Source organism: Bombus pyrosoma, linkage group LG2 (assembly GCF_014825855.1).
Source record: "Bombus pyrosoma isolate SC7728 linkage group LG2, ASM1482585v1, whole genome shotgun sequence".
In the NCBI taxonomy this organism is placed as follows: domain Eukaryota; kingdom Metazoa; phylum Arthropoda; class Insecta; order Hymenoptera; family Apidae; genus Bombus; species Bombus pyrosoma.
In genome coordinates, this window is record NC_057771.1 from 8,219,560 (window position 1) to 8,236,093 (window position 16,534).

Consider the following 16,534-nt stretch of genomic DNA (forward strand, 5'->3'; position numbering starts at 1 on the left):
TTTTTTTTTTTACAGCGTTTCGGCTTCTAGGCGAGTACCGCCTTCTACTGGTCAGTGTGCCGTAGTTAAGGCGACTGTCGGGCCATCCATGCCCCTTGGCGAATCGTTCCGCCGTTTCTCGTTAATCTTTATCACGTGTGGAAACGATATTCAATTAGATGCGGCGCCTATCTAGACAGTTAATCAATTTCACGTTCTGTCCACGAATGACGGGTACATTTTTTAAAGATTCTCTTTTAAATTCGTTGCTCATTAACAGCGGCTACCGTTAGACTATGGTTATAGCGGATACGTGTTCCGAAGAATCGTCGTTCTAACGAATGAAACATCCGAAAAATAACGTACAATGGCTCCAAGTATTTTACTTTATATAATACATTTTTAACGAAACTGATAATGTATACAGAAACTATGAGATATCTGCTGCAAACATCCAGTAAAAAGTTTCTAAATTATCATACTACGTGCCTAGTAATAAATTAAACTAAACATATCATATACATAAACACATAACAAATGTTAAAGATGACCCCACTGAATATTCGCAGTTATCAATATAATAAACGATTAACCGTTTAAATACCTGTGTGATCTCGACGAATATACAATGTACTAAACTTGCACTAAATATATTCCATGTAGCATTTTTCTTCGTTAATATTCTATATACATCTTTAAATTTGTTTTAAAGTCTATCGATGTAATCGTACCTCGTCGCGTCTCATTAGAGTGCTGAAAAAATTTCGAAATGTTGCGTAGTATAATACACATAATACATCGATAAAAAGTTTCTACAAGCGTTGGAATTTTGAATACTTGCGTGAACTATTGTCACTACTCTCGTAAGGATCCGTGTATCCGATCGCTCTAATAATCGTATTCGTTAGAAAACGTAGCTAATGTAACCATAGCTTAACAAGCGTTACGATGTCATCCGCAAATCGAGCGAAGTTATATTTAGTTACCGTGCTCCCGATCACTTGCACGAGCATCTGAGTTTTAAGTCTCGTTGGTATTTGTCAGGCGGATTAGAAGCGGATAACGAGACTTTGACGCAAATGACGACCACGAGTTATACGCGCGTGCTATGACAAAAATTCTGACGACTTAATAGCTTGATACGACTCGTAATACGTACGTGCGCGAGATCCGTCATTCCGCGAATTTTATTAGCGATACGCGCTAGCATTTTAATCGGCCTCGGAATGCTGTGACGCGTGAACACCGGTTTCATGGACTCGTCCATGCGAGTCAGATTAATATTCGAATGATCCCTGGAGAATTCCGTGAACCTGCTGCATTTCGCTGGTGTGGAACGCAAAAGGAAATGTTGGAAGGTTACACAAACACGGCAACGGTTTTCACGGAAACGTTTCATTACCAAGCTTGCTTAAGACCAAGAGGCAGCATGCTGACAAGCGTTTAAATTACTTGTTGTGACTACGAGAATACTTGGGATACTTTTACAAAACGATTCTAATTCTTTTTAACTGTCATATCTCTGAACACAACTACAGCTGGAAATACTCGATATATGGACATCACGGGGCGAAAGCACGATAAATTCATGTTCTTTGATTTCCTGACTTTCATATTCGGTTTGGCAATATTTCCGTATGACATAGTTGCACACGAAGATAATACGCGAGGCTCAAAGATACGACGAGCCTTCTAAGAAAATCAACGATAAGTCTACGAAGTTTTGTAAAAAAAACCAAGCGTATGATTAACTCTTGATTTTTGCATATTTGGATCTACATCTGATACAGATTACAAGATACAGATTTTGGTGATGTGAAATTGATCGAAAGCGCATTGAACAAGAACGCCGTAGAATACGAGGAATTCCGCTTATTCTACTTTTAGCCCGTAGCCTTTGTATATTTTTTATAGTTTGGTAATCTTTGACCGCTCCGGTGCATATAGTTTCGAATAATGAACCGATCTTTCGCAAGCGATGCCGTATTCCGCGACAAGACGAGTGTATTGGAAAGAAGAAGTGACGCGATTATGGTCTTTTTTTTTTTTTTTTTTTTTTTTGAAAAATTGATGAAAATTGTACCAGACGAAAATACGGTTTACGGAGAGGATAAGTTGAAACGGCGGCTAGTGTGCACGGCCGCCACCCACGCTGGCAGGAACACGAACGAACAGGTAGGTAATACATGGTGTACGGTGGCACGACAATAGTCGCGTCGTTGTCACAATGACAAGAAGGGAACCGGTATTGAAAGGCAAATGAGAGGCAGCGCTGCTCTTCCTCGCCTTTTAGTTCATCTCCTTTCTGTCGCGCACCCACATCCGCTGCCTTTCAAGTAGCACCCCAAAACACACCTTACGCAAATTAATGTCGCATGCTAACAGGACCCCGGTTCCAATGACCGGGACAACGAAGTGCCTAAGGACAGTTGGCTCGTCATCGTCTTTAATAATGATTCATCGCCATACGGCGCGACTAATTGTTTACCGGTCGTTCACAAGCAGCTTCTTCACCGTGAACGTTTCTTCTGTCGTCGATACGCATGCCACGCATGCATATGTATTCTCACGTGGCTTTCTCTTTTGTTTTTTTTCCTCTTTCTGTTCGGCCCGCTATTTTACGGCTCGTTTTCTTCTTCGGCTCAATTCCCTGGTTTCCTGTTTCGCGTTTGTTTTCCAACTATCCATGGTGTCCATGCTATTTCCTGCGCCGATTCTTCACGCTATAGATTGTGAATTGTAACGTTCGAATTAGACTAAATTAACTTAGGCGTTCAAAGCTTCAATGAACTTTTATTTTCTCATTCTTCGTTGCTCTTCTCTATACATTTATTAATACTTTCTTTTTAAATATCTGTTATGTGGTATGTATTTATGTTGTTGGTTTCGAATAATGTTGTTCGATATCGTTGAATTATGTATGTGGCATATAATTGAATTACGCATTTTCTAATGGACCAGTGTGGAGAACTGCATTGCCAGCACCATGGTCTTGCTTTGCCATCTGCCTTTAGACATTTGACTTACTCGTGTAGTAGTTACCTTCTGTTTCTCTTATCATTCGAGTGTCATTTTCAACATTACCGACTCGGTATAGGATCAATATACCGAGAACAAGATTACGACGTTTATAGCGATTGGAAATTGAACTTTTGCTTGCTATTTCAAATAAAGTCTGAAACAGTATATGTTATTGTCTCGAACAAAATGCGGAGTTCTATGTTTCTATATTAATCAGAATTCTATATCTCCATGTATCTTTGCTATATGTATAATTGATAGCTGTAACACGTATAGCTGTGATATTCCAACATCTCACGAATTATGCTATCTAGCTTCTCGCGATAATAATATCTAGCGTATCGTAATATTTTCTAAAGTTTAACCTTCGACATATCACTTTTTTATGGAATATGTATAAAAGTTAATATCGATAAATATATCGTACCGTCGAGAATGTAGTCTCTGTATTCTGTACGCATTATAAACAAAGTAATAAATACCGCAAAACAAAAGCCAAATGCGATGTTACATCTAGATAACTTTTATTAACCAATATAATCGTATATTGTTACAAATGACGGCGGTACAATATCGTACCACCTCAACGGATTACAATGAAACGGCGTGTTAACGTTATACAATTAAAATGGGAATCGATGAATGAGCGAATTTTACGAATGTTTACGGTCGTATCGTCGCTACTCGACTTGAAGAAACTGCATACACGACAACATGTAATTTGTAGAACTTTTATCCTTGTGTCTTGCGTATTGAAACGTTACTCTAATCCCATTGTTTGCGTGAATTCTTCGGTTTGCCACCTGCTCGTATTATCGTATCTATCTGATAGAGTGGTGAATATGTCGGTTGTGCGCGCGTACTGTATATGTGTACAAACTGTAATTATGCTCGAAGACATCGAAAACTCACTACGTAATGTTAAATGACGACGTGTCGCGGATTTGCTGTTGGTTCGCGCCCTCGCGGATTTTTCCTTTTTTATTCTTTATCGTCACTGGAAATAATTACGCGGCAGCGTGCGTTTGCATGATCGCGCAAACTCCTTTTGTCATTCTAATTATCCTTCTCTCGTAAAATTGCTCGTAAAATTGCTCGTAATTCTAGTCGTAATTTTCCACCGTACCTGATCCAAGAAGCTAACTGTAGCTCTTGAATCGAAGATTCGCGTGTTCTCCGCGAGTTTCGAAGCAAATCCGCGACTCATTGATTAGGCTTACGGCTACTATCGAGATACTGATGTACATACACAAGAACCATGATTCTCCTGTTCTCTAGAACACGGGTAGAGTATACAAAGACGTTGTTTGCCGAATAAAAACGTGTTGCACGCGCACCGTTGCTCAATCACTCGCGCAAACGCGTTCCAGACTCACTCGTACACTCACTCTCGATAAACGCTGGAAGGGTACTGGTTTCGTATATATTTCGCTCGTTTTCCGTTTCTGCTCGAAAATCGCTTGCTTTACTCTTTGTTCCCTCTTCGTATATTGCGCGTGCCTCGGCTTCCTTCGTTTCCTTTACGTCTCCCTTTTCGCCTTTCTTCTTTATTATCAATTTTCTCGGCTTTTGTTGGTCCTGTGTGTGGCAGTGCCTTGTTAACTAAGATTTTTGTTACAACGTCGCAGTGATTTCTTCCTCACTCGTTGTTCCATCCCCGTGGACTCGCATCCCCTTCTTCCTTTCGATCTGTGGTACACGCTGATCCTCGCGCAGAGCGACGGTGAAAAAGATTCGAGCGGAGGAAAGACCAAACGAACGTTCGTTTCTCTTCGCTTTGTTCGATTGTTGTCGAAATCAGTGGACGCGGGTGTGTACGGTTTATGGCTTTTTCGCGGATTCACGGTTGTTGAAACGAGGCGATCGAGGGCAAGGGGGTGCGAACCACGTTTTCAATTGATCTCAATTGATCTCAATTGACACACGCTCTGACTAAAATCGATCGATCGGTCGTAAAATAGTCGACGACGAGACTAACCTGCTTTTATTTGCACTTTCAAGGAGGGGTTTGATGAGGTTTTTGCATCACAATTTAAGGGAAAGAGACGGGGCACCCCCTTTCTATCGAAAACACCTCGGGAACAGAACTCGCAACAAAATTGCTTTTCGTTTCACAGACACTCTGCTGAACAATAACTTACTGTGCATCGTTATTTACATATTCGCACGCAGCATTCCAATCGCAGTCGCGCACATCGAAGTCAATAAAAGATCTCCATATAATTGTATTTATATTTATATATATTTATATATATATATATATTTATATATATATATCTATCTATCTATATATATATAATATATTTTTTAATTTTTTTTATATTTATATCGTATTACCTTTTAATAATGTCGTCTCGGATTACAATTATGTATAATTAATCTTTATGTATAACTAGTGTCACAACTTCGTCCCCCTCGTTTCCATCATCCCGTTCCCCCCTTTCGCTCTTTGTATCTCTTTCACCTATACTTATGTCTAAGAATTAAAATATTTAGACTCGAGTAGCTAGGTACGTACTTCGACCGGGGAGGCTTTCCGTTAGGGCGGGGTTGGAGTCTTTCCTTTCTGAGTTTCACGGAATCCGTGGAGGGATTTTCAATGATATAACGACTATGTAAACACGTGTGTTCTCTCTTGGTTTGCTCGCTCAACCATCTACGATGTACGATATTCATAGCGAATTAAGTGTGAAAGGTCGATCTACCTCTTTTCATTTCTCTCGATTCACGAGATAACTTTGGAAGCTAATCGACGACGTTAATTAACAATAACTTTCCGTGAATGGTATGTGTGATTGTGTGTGTGTGTATGTGTATGTATGTGTGTGTATATGTAAGATTCACTACTAGTGTACCGACTATAATTTCATCGCCGTACAATCTTCTCTTGCAAGTCCATCTTAAAACATCGTCTACAATATTTCTTTACTCTTAATCTCTTAATCTCGCGATAAAATCTACATTCGTGGTTTCTCACCTCTTCGCCGTAGTGCGAACATTCTCGAGCCTGTTTCGAGCGCCCGGATTTATTTCGAACGAAAAAGGAAGAAGAAAAACGAAGAAAGAAGGATACACTCTACTCTTTATACACAATTTTTCTTCCTGTTTTCTCGCTGTCGTCGTCGTCGTCGTCTTTCTCGTCCATTCTTCTGTCCAGTTCTTTTTTTCTTTTTTTTTTTTTTTTTATACATGCACGTCATTCGATTCGAATACATGCTTCGATGTCGTCGGAACACTCTGCGGAGCATGAATGTCGAAATGGTGTGTCGATAAAAGATTCTAAAAGTTAGAAACAGTTTTTGTACTTTGCAGCACGCAACGAGAAAGAACGTCGAAATTGTTTTGGCGCGCCTTCTCCTTCCGGTTCTTTGATTTCCTTTTGTCGATCGATCGGCAAACGAGCGGCCAAGTTTCGTCCTTGTACTCGTCAGAACAAAAAGATATCGTTCGCGAGACCAAAAAAGCGTCGTGTCAAAACGTCAAGCGTCTTGTTTGAACGCGGCGAAAAGGAATTACCCTGTTCCTGCATCGAGTCCTGCGTCTTTTCTCATTTCTTCCACTGTTCAACGTTTTCTCGCTTTTTTCTTGTTTTCTTTCTTGTCGCGAGAAAGGGACCACGTGGCTATTCATCTAAAACTATCGTGTGCCATGCTAACGAAGAATATACCCGATCGCTAATATGAGGTGACTCGTTAAGAAGATCGTTCGTTCGCTCCTCGTTCTCTTCTAGCTACCGTGATTGCTAATATCCACTTTTTACCGAAAAATTTCTAATTGGATCGCTGGCACACCTCGGTCGAACGATGGAAGCGATATCGTTTGAGCAAGTTCGAGTTTGCGATTGAAAATGTTTTTGATCGATGCCGAGGCGTCGAAGAGCGAAGCGATCTCTTAAATGCTCTCGATGCACGATGGGGCGAAGGTACATATATAATATATAAAAGTAGAAAATTTGACGGCAGTATATAGAGATCGTAAAAGATGTGAAACACGGTGAAAGGAAATGGGCCCTATTTCGTGAAATGGTATTGCACGTACACTGTGTTCCTATGGTTTTCTCTAGAACTTTTTGTGCTTTATGGCGAATACAATCGGTTTAATTATATGTTTTGTACCTATGCGAAATTTTCGTTTTCTTTTTTTTCTCGGCGGTCATTGATCGACCTGTTCCTCCTGATCCGTGCTCTCTCGACTCACTCTACCGATCAAGGAAGCAACGTCCAAGCTGTTTTTTAAGCTAAGAGAACCGAGGATAAAATACATAATGCGCGTAAAAAAATAAAACGACGCTTCGCGATCCTCTGCGGTTTCCTCGCGAAGCCCCGACCTCGAACACGCAGCAGCATCGACACCTGCGCCTTTTACTTTGACCCCCGACTTTTAAATCGTCGATCGAGTTTTCCGTTCTTTCCTCGACGAGAACCGTACAAGCAACGTCTTCGTCGTCGCTCCTATTCCGCTCGTCGTTCCGTGCTTACTCGGCTGTTTTCGCCAAGATTTTAAAGAAGAGACCGGAAGCTGCCCCGATTTCTCCGGCGATCCACGAACGCCCCAAGATATGTCCAATTATCGGCTTTGATCAGAGTGACTCGTTGAAACCTCGAAGCCTCTCTTACCTGCTGGTAATCCATCCCTTTGTCCAAGTGTTTGACTCGCGATGGACTCGAGTGACGAAAAGATCGACCGAAACCTCGAGATCGATCGTGCAGCCAAGAATGTTGTTTGTCGTCGAGAGGCAACCTCGGCCCCGTGTCATTCTCCATTCTCCAAATCATTCTCGATTCTGTCTGCGAACGACGATCACTCCGGGCCATTGATCCCAATGAACGGCCTGTTCGTCTAGTCGAGACGCGCTTTATAGCTGGTCTTCCAGATCTCCGCGAACGTGACCGCGCTGTGGAACCTGTGGAAGATGCAGAGCGGCAGAGTGACCCTCTGCACGATGGCCCAGGCGAGGAACCCGTAGAAATCGAGCTGCACCGGGTTCGCCATCACTTTCTGCGACTCGAACGTGTAGATGACCCACATGGTCAGGTTGCAGATCAACAGGAAGGTGACTACCTGTCGGCCAGGCTTGCTGCGATCGTGCTCCGGCAGGTGAACCCTTCTACGAGAAACGTCCGCGATGAACAGCATCTGAAGGATCACCTGGGCGACCGACAGAAGACCGGTCACCATCACCAGAAGATTGGGTTCGTGCGTGAACGCTGCTAAGGAGCCGGCAATCACGCTGAACACCGCGTAGACGAACAGGCCGAAGCCAGAAACGCGAAGAAGGATGTCGTTCAGGTCGCTTTGCTCTTCGGCTTTGAATTTCAAGCTCTGCACCCGTATAAATCCGACGATTATGGCGACGATTGACAGGACCATCAACACGCAATGGGAGACGTCTGCTAGGTAAATGGCGACGAGACCGAAGTCCGGGTGATGGATCAGCACGAAGAAGAGGATCAAGCAGATGAGGGAGCCAACCAGCAGCAACAGGCCGAAGAATAGTCCTTTGCTCGCTCCTACACAGTCCACCCTTGTGTGACCTATTTTTGCGTTGAGAGATGCGTTTAGTGTTGCCCTGCTTTGGCCGAACGTTATTTTAAGCAGTCTTGCGAATGATTATTTTAAGCCAAAGATTTAACCATAGTCATTTAGAGACGAGCTACTATTATGTAAATTATAATACGAATGCTTCTTTTCTTGAATGAAAATGCTAAGTGATTTTAACCGTTTGGGATTGCATTAATCGCGAATAAATAAATGAAATTACCTGCATGAGCCAAAGCGACGGCTCTTCGAGACAGCATAGCCTCGAGGCGGCGCTCAAGGTCTGCTTCCACTTGATGCGGCCAACGAGGATGTCGTCCAATGTGTTTCCACATGACGTAAATCACAGCGGCGCCGATCAAACTGTACTCGATAATGAATGGAAACAGATACGGTTCTGCGTCTTGCACGATAGTTCCCATGATATTGACTCGGCCGCACGAATTCGATGCGATCTCCTCGTCCGTTAATGCCTCCGCGTAGGCTCCGAAATTCGGGCTCCAATATTCGCTGCTATTTGTCTGGTTATTCACATCGAAGATTTGATGTATCTATAATATTTCGTTACAAGATTTATTTACCACGATATAGACAGCTCTACTTACAAATGATCCTATAGATCATATACACATATAGATACATAGGATCGTATATAGATCGGTACAAACAACTCGTATAATAAGAGTGCACCGATTCCCTTCACTTGCTGCTACTGTTCGTTCGCGCGTACTAGAATTCGCTTAAATTATGGTAAATTGGGAGGACCGGATTTTGTCGCAACAGCTACTCTCGAACTCCTCGACGAAGAGAAAGAATAGATCCAGCTTTGCCGTAGCTATTTGCTTTCTCTGTTAATGAATCTAAGTTGCGTTCAGCTCGAGGCATTCCAGATTAGCAGAGAGTAACAGAGCTGGCTCGTTTGAATTTAAGTAAGATCATTTTAGGCCATATTACCATTTTAATAGAAGTTCGTGTACAGGTAAGTGTAGTCAAGGGACGAAAGCTGATTATTTAATCAGGCCGTAATTAAGATTTCGTCGCGGTAAATGGAGTTCCAGCGTACGTAAAATGCACTCGAAATATATTTACCTCTTCCTTGTTTTCGGCCTGAGGAGCGTCAAACAGTTCTATGAAGAAAGACGAGAAAGTGGTGGACGGTGTGGTAGTGGTAGTGGTGGTGGTTGTGGTGGTTGTACTGGGAGTAGTCGGCGTTGTCCTTTCCTCGGTGGTGGCTTTCGACGTGAACGTAGTTAGGAAAGTGGACAAAGTGTTGGCAGTGGTTGTAGTCAAACTCGGCTGGGGAGTCGAGGTGGAAGTAGTCGTTGAGATCGGAGGGTTCCAGCCGGTAGTAGTGGTCGACGTTGGGGTCGTGACAGCTCTCGCGATCGCCCTTGCCGTCGTTCTCATCACTCGACCCAACGAGGCAGCTATCGTGCTTGCGACCGACGTTGAAACGGTCGATGACCTCGTGGCGGTTAATGGCGCCTCGCGCAAAAGAGCCACATCCCGAGGCGCTGTTCCCAATATGGCTCCCGCGTTTCTCATCGAGTGTTGTTTGATGCTCTCTAAATATATATTCGATCAGGATATTAGCGAAATTTCTTGGGACGCTTATTTCTATGTGGCTTCAAGTATTGAGAGTAACAGCGAACCAAGCAATATTCTTTAACGCGAGTTTACAGTATCGATCTATTCCAATAAACTGTGTTAACCAGTCAATTCTCGTAGCTGAGATTGTGGCGCATGTATAGTAAACTTTGTCCATTTCTATCGCTCTTTGTACAAAACGATAGAGCTCAAACGTTTATTTGCGAATACATGTAAAATATTGTTTTCTCATTTTTATTATAAATTACGATCTTCTAAATAGATCAGTCCAGTTTTGCTCCCAATACTTCTCAAATGTCGATCTTCCTTTGTAATGAGAATTTACCAAGAATGCCCGCTTCGACTTGACCCATTTTCTGATGATGCTTCGTGATCTCCTTGATGCTTTCCAATACCAACGTACGAATCCAGACGCAAAGATTGGTAGCCACCACGTGCATCAGCCCGAAACGCGCGATCACTTTGAACCGATGAATGTTGAGCTGGGAAAACGGACAGTCAATCTCATATTCGGAAGTTATGTGAAAGGATGACGGTTATTTGCCGATACGCTCGTCTACCTACCCTCGAGTTCATGAAGATGAAATACATCTGCATGAACGTGAAAATCATTTGCAGAACCGGATTCACACCCTGAAGAATCTGGTAACACGGTGACGTAGGTGGTACCTCGAAAAATGTGCCGAATTCTAAACCATTGTAGACCATCGTACCCAAGCCGAAAGCTACGGACAAACGAAGCAAAAATTCGTTTTTCGAAATAAATCGTTCTACTTGGATTTGAATTTCAATTTGAATGGAAATTCGAGTTAAACTTAAGTCGGAATCTAACTCACGTTTGAATTTCAAATGTGAAATTCAATTTTCTCACCAATTGCTCCGATTCTGAGGAAAAAGCTTCCATGACTCTGGTCGTTTTGCGAAGTCTTCCGCTTCCGCAGAGCCCGTGTGGCCACGCCAGCCTCCACATCAGCGGCGTCCTAAATCAATTTTTTCTCTCTCAGGAAATCGTCGTGAAATTCAACGGGTAGCTTCAACCAGCCAACTACATCATCGAACTACGTTTAATTTCGCGACTGAAATTGATTTTTTAAATACTGTCTCGATACCGAAAGGACAGCTTTAACGAGCATGGGACTGTCGAGTTTCAGTCTGAAAGAAGATTCGCGTGACAATGAACGAGGGAACTGTAGCATGCGTCTTTTGATAGATAGTCGTCGACGACAGATAACCCACTTACGTCAGCGTCTCTTTTAAAATCGCGCGGTCGTATCGGTTCGATACTACAGAACCGAGACCACGAAAGCCGTTACAACGAAATTATTAACGCTACGTGACTCGTCCTAGTATTTCTAGTTGCTATTACAAATGAATTACGAATTTTTGCTTGTACGTTAACAGGTTAAACCTATCTTATCGATATATCTGAGGCTTAGAATACTTAAGACAGTACGATAAAAGGAAGTTGAAGATCTCTGAAATCCGACCTGGTACTCTTTTTTATTTTTCGACGACTTCTGCTCTTTGTCCTTTTTGTCCTTTTTCTTGTTTTTCTCCTTCGGTTCCTTAGGTGGTTTCGGTGGCCTCGGCGGTGGCGGTGGTGTGTCGCTGCCTCTCGAGCAGCAGGCGCTTTCTTGAAGTAGAAAGCAGAACACGTACAACAGGAATAAGATGCTAACACCGTACAGATACGTGAAGAATCCCTCGTAGTAATACAGGGGCAGTTTGTGCGTGACCACCTCGCTTATCACATAAGCGATGCATACCACCACCAGTAGTTTCGCGTAGATGAAACTCATGATAATGAACAGCGACGTCCTGCAAGAAAAAAAGAACGAGAACTCGTGCGTATATGTCGAGCAACGCGAATCAAACACGATCCTCGCGATCGTTGCGTCTCTTCAACGATCAGAATTTCGTTATTCCTCGAGTCTCACCGTGTCTTTCGGACTATTTGTACCCTACTACCATGTCTTGGAACACCCCCGGCTCTGTTTACGTTATTGTTCTCCATACACGGCACTGTTTCCACTTCCATCGCGAATTGATCGAAGCCGATTTCACGTACGCGACACTTTTCTTTCTAACAAGCGTTTTCTACTACGTAGCTACGAATATCACAGACGAGTGAACGTCGAACTGTATTTACACTTCTGCAACCGAGTAAATTATTCGCTAGCGCCGGCTACTGCTGTACCGGATACTCGATTCACTGGCATGCTATTTTCGATGTCGAACGTACGTTGGACCACCGAGCATCGAACTCTGGTTGATTTCTCACAGCCTCCTCCTCTCTTCTTCTTCTTCCTCTATTCCCGTAAATTGTTTATTCGATCATTCGTAGTACCCACTCGCGTACTCCTTCATCTCCATTCGACTCTTCGATCGTGATCGTTCGCATACGCCAGTCCACGAAACACTTGACGCAAACTGGTTCAAAAATTTTCGTCCGACGATGCAAGGTTCAGCGACGCTGCACCTCGAACTCTCGCGCTTCTGCACCGTTCGTCCGCCACGGCGTTCTTTTCTCATTAAAGGTTAGGTCGCGAAATCGATAATTTGCGTACGCGAAGGGGAGAGTGCGTTGCTGGTCGATCACGTTGGAAATTAATCGCGCGAGAAACCGGTTTCTTCCTGCGACCTACCTGACAGGAAGATGACGCAGACGCGCACGCAATCGAAACGATAATAACAAGAATACGAGCGAAAGAAAAAGCAAAGAGATATTTCGAAATCCGCGGAGCGTCTGCGGTGCAATTGCACCGCGTCGCGACGTCTGCACGGGAATATCAGGGGCTCGGCGACGTATGGTGCATCTTCGTCGAGAAGGGCTTAACCACCCTTTGTCACGCTGGCATTTCAGGGGTTGGAGCGCAGACTTTATTGTGTTCCGCACGAGTCTGTACACTCGTGTCAGGCATTTTTTCTACTCTTCGATGATTACATCGCGGGCCGGATAAAGAATCGTGATATTTAGCGAGACACAGCGAAATCAGATTTTTCCATCCAGCTTTTGTACCTTTTTCCAACCATAACCCGTTGATATTTCCGCGATCTACCTACCATCTACCTACCATCTACCTACGTAATTTTCTTCTTCGTTTAACTTCGAAGTCTTTGTGTTACACAACAAATATACTTTTTACACTTACCATGTTAAAACCATTTTTGCAAGAAGGAAAAGAAAAACACTCGAAACTCGCGTCTTTTATTCTGTCGACGAATACTCGTAAAATGTGAAATAACGTCTCGTAGTCAGTTTTCTCTGCTTTTAATATCGCTCCGAATTGTCGTTAAAATTTCGCAGATTTTTCACGCGGAACGTCTCTTGCCAGGAGCGAGATAGCGGGGCGAGTCAAGGACGGTGAGTGAAGGTGCCTGGAGGGATGAAAATTTCCAAAGTTTTCGTAGCGATGGAAGACAAAAATAGAGAGAAGTGAAGGCAGGGCGCGTGTCCCCCCCCTCCCTCCCCGCGGTATGGCCTTTTTTTCCACTTCTGAAGAAGAAAAGCGGCGAGAAGTGGAAACAGTGGCGGATAGCACAGACTCCGAGCGAACCAGGCTGCCACACGGTCGATATTTCGAAGTACCGACTTTCAGCCGCTGGTCTTTCGCTCTATACCTCGCTCTCTCGACTCGCTCCCGTCTCATCTGTGTCCTGTCGACGAATTTCGCTCTCCCCTTCGCGTTCAATCACGGCTGTATTCTTCATCAGCAGTCGTTTACGTATATTCACGTCGGATCGTTTTCACGTTTCTCGGTCAAGCCCATCGTTCAAGCATTTAATTTAACGTCGTTCCGTCGTTTCGTTCAACGAGATACTCGACGTTCATTTTCCTGATCATTTAAAAAATGTGTGTTAATTTCGGTTCTATTTTAATCACAGGCAATTTTAGCTCGCTGTTTCGCACTGTAGTCGATCCACGAGAACGTTTTAGCGTTATTTTCGGTGGTGTGTTACACAGATTGTTTTACGAGCGTGTCGTGCTGGTCGTGTTGGCGGCACGGAGGTATGTACAGTCACGTTCACGAGACCCGTAATACTGTCTTGTCTCAGCGTCTAGACTCTAGACGGACGAAGCGTCGCTTTCAACCCGTGTTAATGCAATTGCGACTGCGACTGTGTAATTCGAGAAGGTATTGCTCGGCCGTGTTGCATCTATACATCGTCGTATCACTGTCGTGCTTTACCGCTCGATCGATAGCGATAAATTATAAATCCCAGCGAAACTAGTTCGCGCCATTATCAACCGATCGATGTTCGCGCTGTCCGCATGATTTTCTTCTTTGTCTCTTTACCACTCGTCGTCCTCCCGATGTAAGGAAGGGAAATTAATTCATCGATTGGGCGCAAGATTTTCTGTTTTATTATACCTCCAAGCGTATCGTAGGCGTTAAAGAGATTTCATTCACCGTCCTATAGACAGTTGTCCTATCGTTCTCTTTTCTCACGATTCTCTAATCCCACGGTTACGAGAAGACCGCTCCCTTGCCTCTCGTTTTACGCTTCACACGCGTTCATCAATTTCCATGAAAAAAAGGTGTCGTCGCGTTCCAGGGTTAATGCTCGTCGGCCTGTCTCACCTCTATTCCCTTGGGCTAGCTCGATATATCGAAGATAAAACACACGTATACCGTCCCTCCTCGAAATACGTTCGCGCTCCACTTCCTCGATTCTTTCTCGAGAATGATTTCCATTCGTTCGTGGCCGCAACCTCGGTCGGTTAGTTACTTCTTTCAGCCTGGGGTAGTAGGTGGTGTACGTGCGCGAGTGCATAACTCGGGGCCGCGTATAATGCACACTAGACGCAAGACGCTTCATAGGCAGCAGCGCGACAGCTAACGAAGTGCGTCGTAAATAGACACGCAGACGAGAGCCGCCATTTCGAGTCGAATACACAGAGTATCCTGTTATGAATGGTATGTCTATGGAGAACGACGTTTTACGCACAAAATATACCACCGTAGGCTTGCGATATTTTTATCCTATCGTCTCCTTTTGCCAATAGTACGAGACAAATTTTGTTACTTTGTCTAAATATTCTTTCACTTGGAAAATTACATTGACCGAGGTTTATATATTAGATATCTGTATGTCTGCGGACTTGGAATTATTTCCATCTATAGACATTCTTCCTCAATGGTAAAACTATCTGTTTCTTTCTTTTGAAAAAGAAAAAAACACTATCTGTGTACGTATGATGTATATGTATCGTCACTGATTACGAATATCTTTTTATAGTCTTCTTTTATCAATATTAATGACTGGACTAAGGTTGCATGGATATACAGGTATTTGTATTGTGAAATTTATTTAACATGCGGGTTCTCTCTCGATTATATCACGCATTACGGGGCTCTGTATTCTTTTCTCGTTGCGCCCATTGAAGCAGCCATACATTCATTCGATCAGTCCTCGTCTCTTGTCTTTGCTCGCTAATCGTGGGTGTGCTTTGAAAAGCGTCACATCGTGGGATAAACGCAACCCATTGTGTAGAAAGCGAGGCGTTGAATCGGTTTGCGAGTGGAAATCGTTACACGCGCGTCTGCTTAGACGTTCTCGAGCGGAAGCCGTCTAACAGAGAATCGCTCTTCCGGGATCCACTGCATATGTTGGATGCTCGTGTTTCCGGAAGTTGCGCTCCAACGTGGACATCCCGACGTCGGGCGACGTTCGGCCCAGTATTCATCGATGCGTTATCGAAATTCCAGAACGGGTAGCTGATCGAACGTTCCACTGGAATGACGATACTTTCCCACGTTCATTCGATGAGCCATAAACACGAAGTATCGAGAAATTGTTCGCGGGTTCGCTCGTGGAATTTTTAATTAGGTCGACCCAATTATCCGATAGTACGATGTTTATTAATTCCATTTAAACAACAAATTGTTTCTGCCCGATCCTACGAATTTTTAACTGTCCTCTTATCGAGGGTAATTTAAAGCAAACGTCGACGGCGTAACAAAGAATCGAAACGCGAGAATTTCCAGAGAGGTTCAACTGGTGCTCCTAGATAATTACCATTCGTTAGCGTGCAGATTACGAGAGCTCTGGTCAAGTGGATTCTTGACCTAGTCCCGTTTCTCCTCGTAATTGCGCCGTGGAAAAAAGAAAAACGGTAACGTTCGGCTAATCCCTCGTTAAAATGCGCAAACGACCGATGTTCATGCTCCGACACGTTTTTAATAGGTCAAATTGACACGACGGTTAAATAAAAGGAAATTGAGCCGACTAAAAGGACGCGACGGTCGTCACGTTGCATTTACTACTGGGACAAGCGATGTGTCGAAGAAATGATGAAAAAGAAAAGAAGAAGAGAAAAAGAAACATAAATGGAAAATGACGGCTCTGCTTTCTCGGATGATTTTTCTCTACGTCTACAGCAGCC

At 43.5% G+C, this 16,534-nt stretch overlaps 1 protein-coding gene across 10 annotated transcripts in view; it reads right to left on the bottom strand.

Moving 5' to 3' along the window:
• Window positions 1-3,507: 3,507 nt before the first annotated feature.
• LOC122572131 (proton channel OtopLc) overlaps window positions 3,508-16,534 on the bottom strand; it is a 37,938-nt gene continuing 24,911 nt past the window's right edge. For 9 of the 10 annotated variants that reach the window (XM_043736780.1, XM_043736790.1, XM_043736786.1 and 6 more), the window contains 7 exons: window positions 11,634-11,964; window positions 11,018-11,126; window positions 10,711-10,871; window positions 10,472-10,628; window positions 9,628-10,103; window positions 8,762-9,089; window positions 3,508-8,534 (listed from right to left, as the gene is read on the bottom strand). In XM_043736780.1, the coding sequence (XP_043592715.1) occupies window positions 7,840-8,534; window positions 8,762-9,089; window positions 9,628-10,103; window positions 10,472-10,628; window positions 10,711-10,871; window positions 11,018-11,126; window positions 11,634-11,964 (2,257 nt within the window). In that variant the 3' untranslated portion in view covers window positions 3,508-7,839. Of the gene's footprint in view, window positions 8,535-8,761; window positions 9,090-9,627; window positions 10,104-10,471; window positions 10,629-10,710; window positions 10,872-11,017; window positions 11,127-11,633; window positions 11,965-12,083; window positions 16,532-16,534 lie in introns of those variants that run through there. The other variant, XM_043736816.1, reaches the window with a different exon arrangement.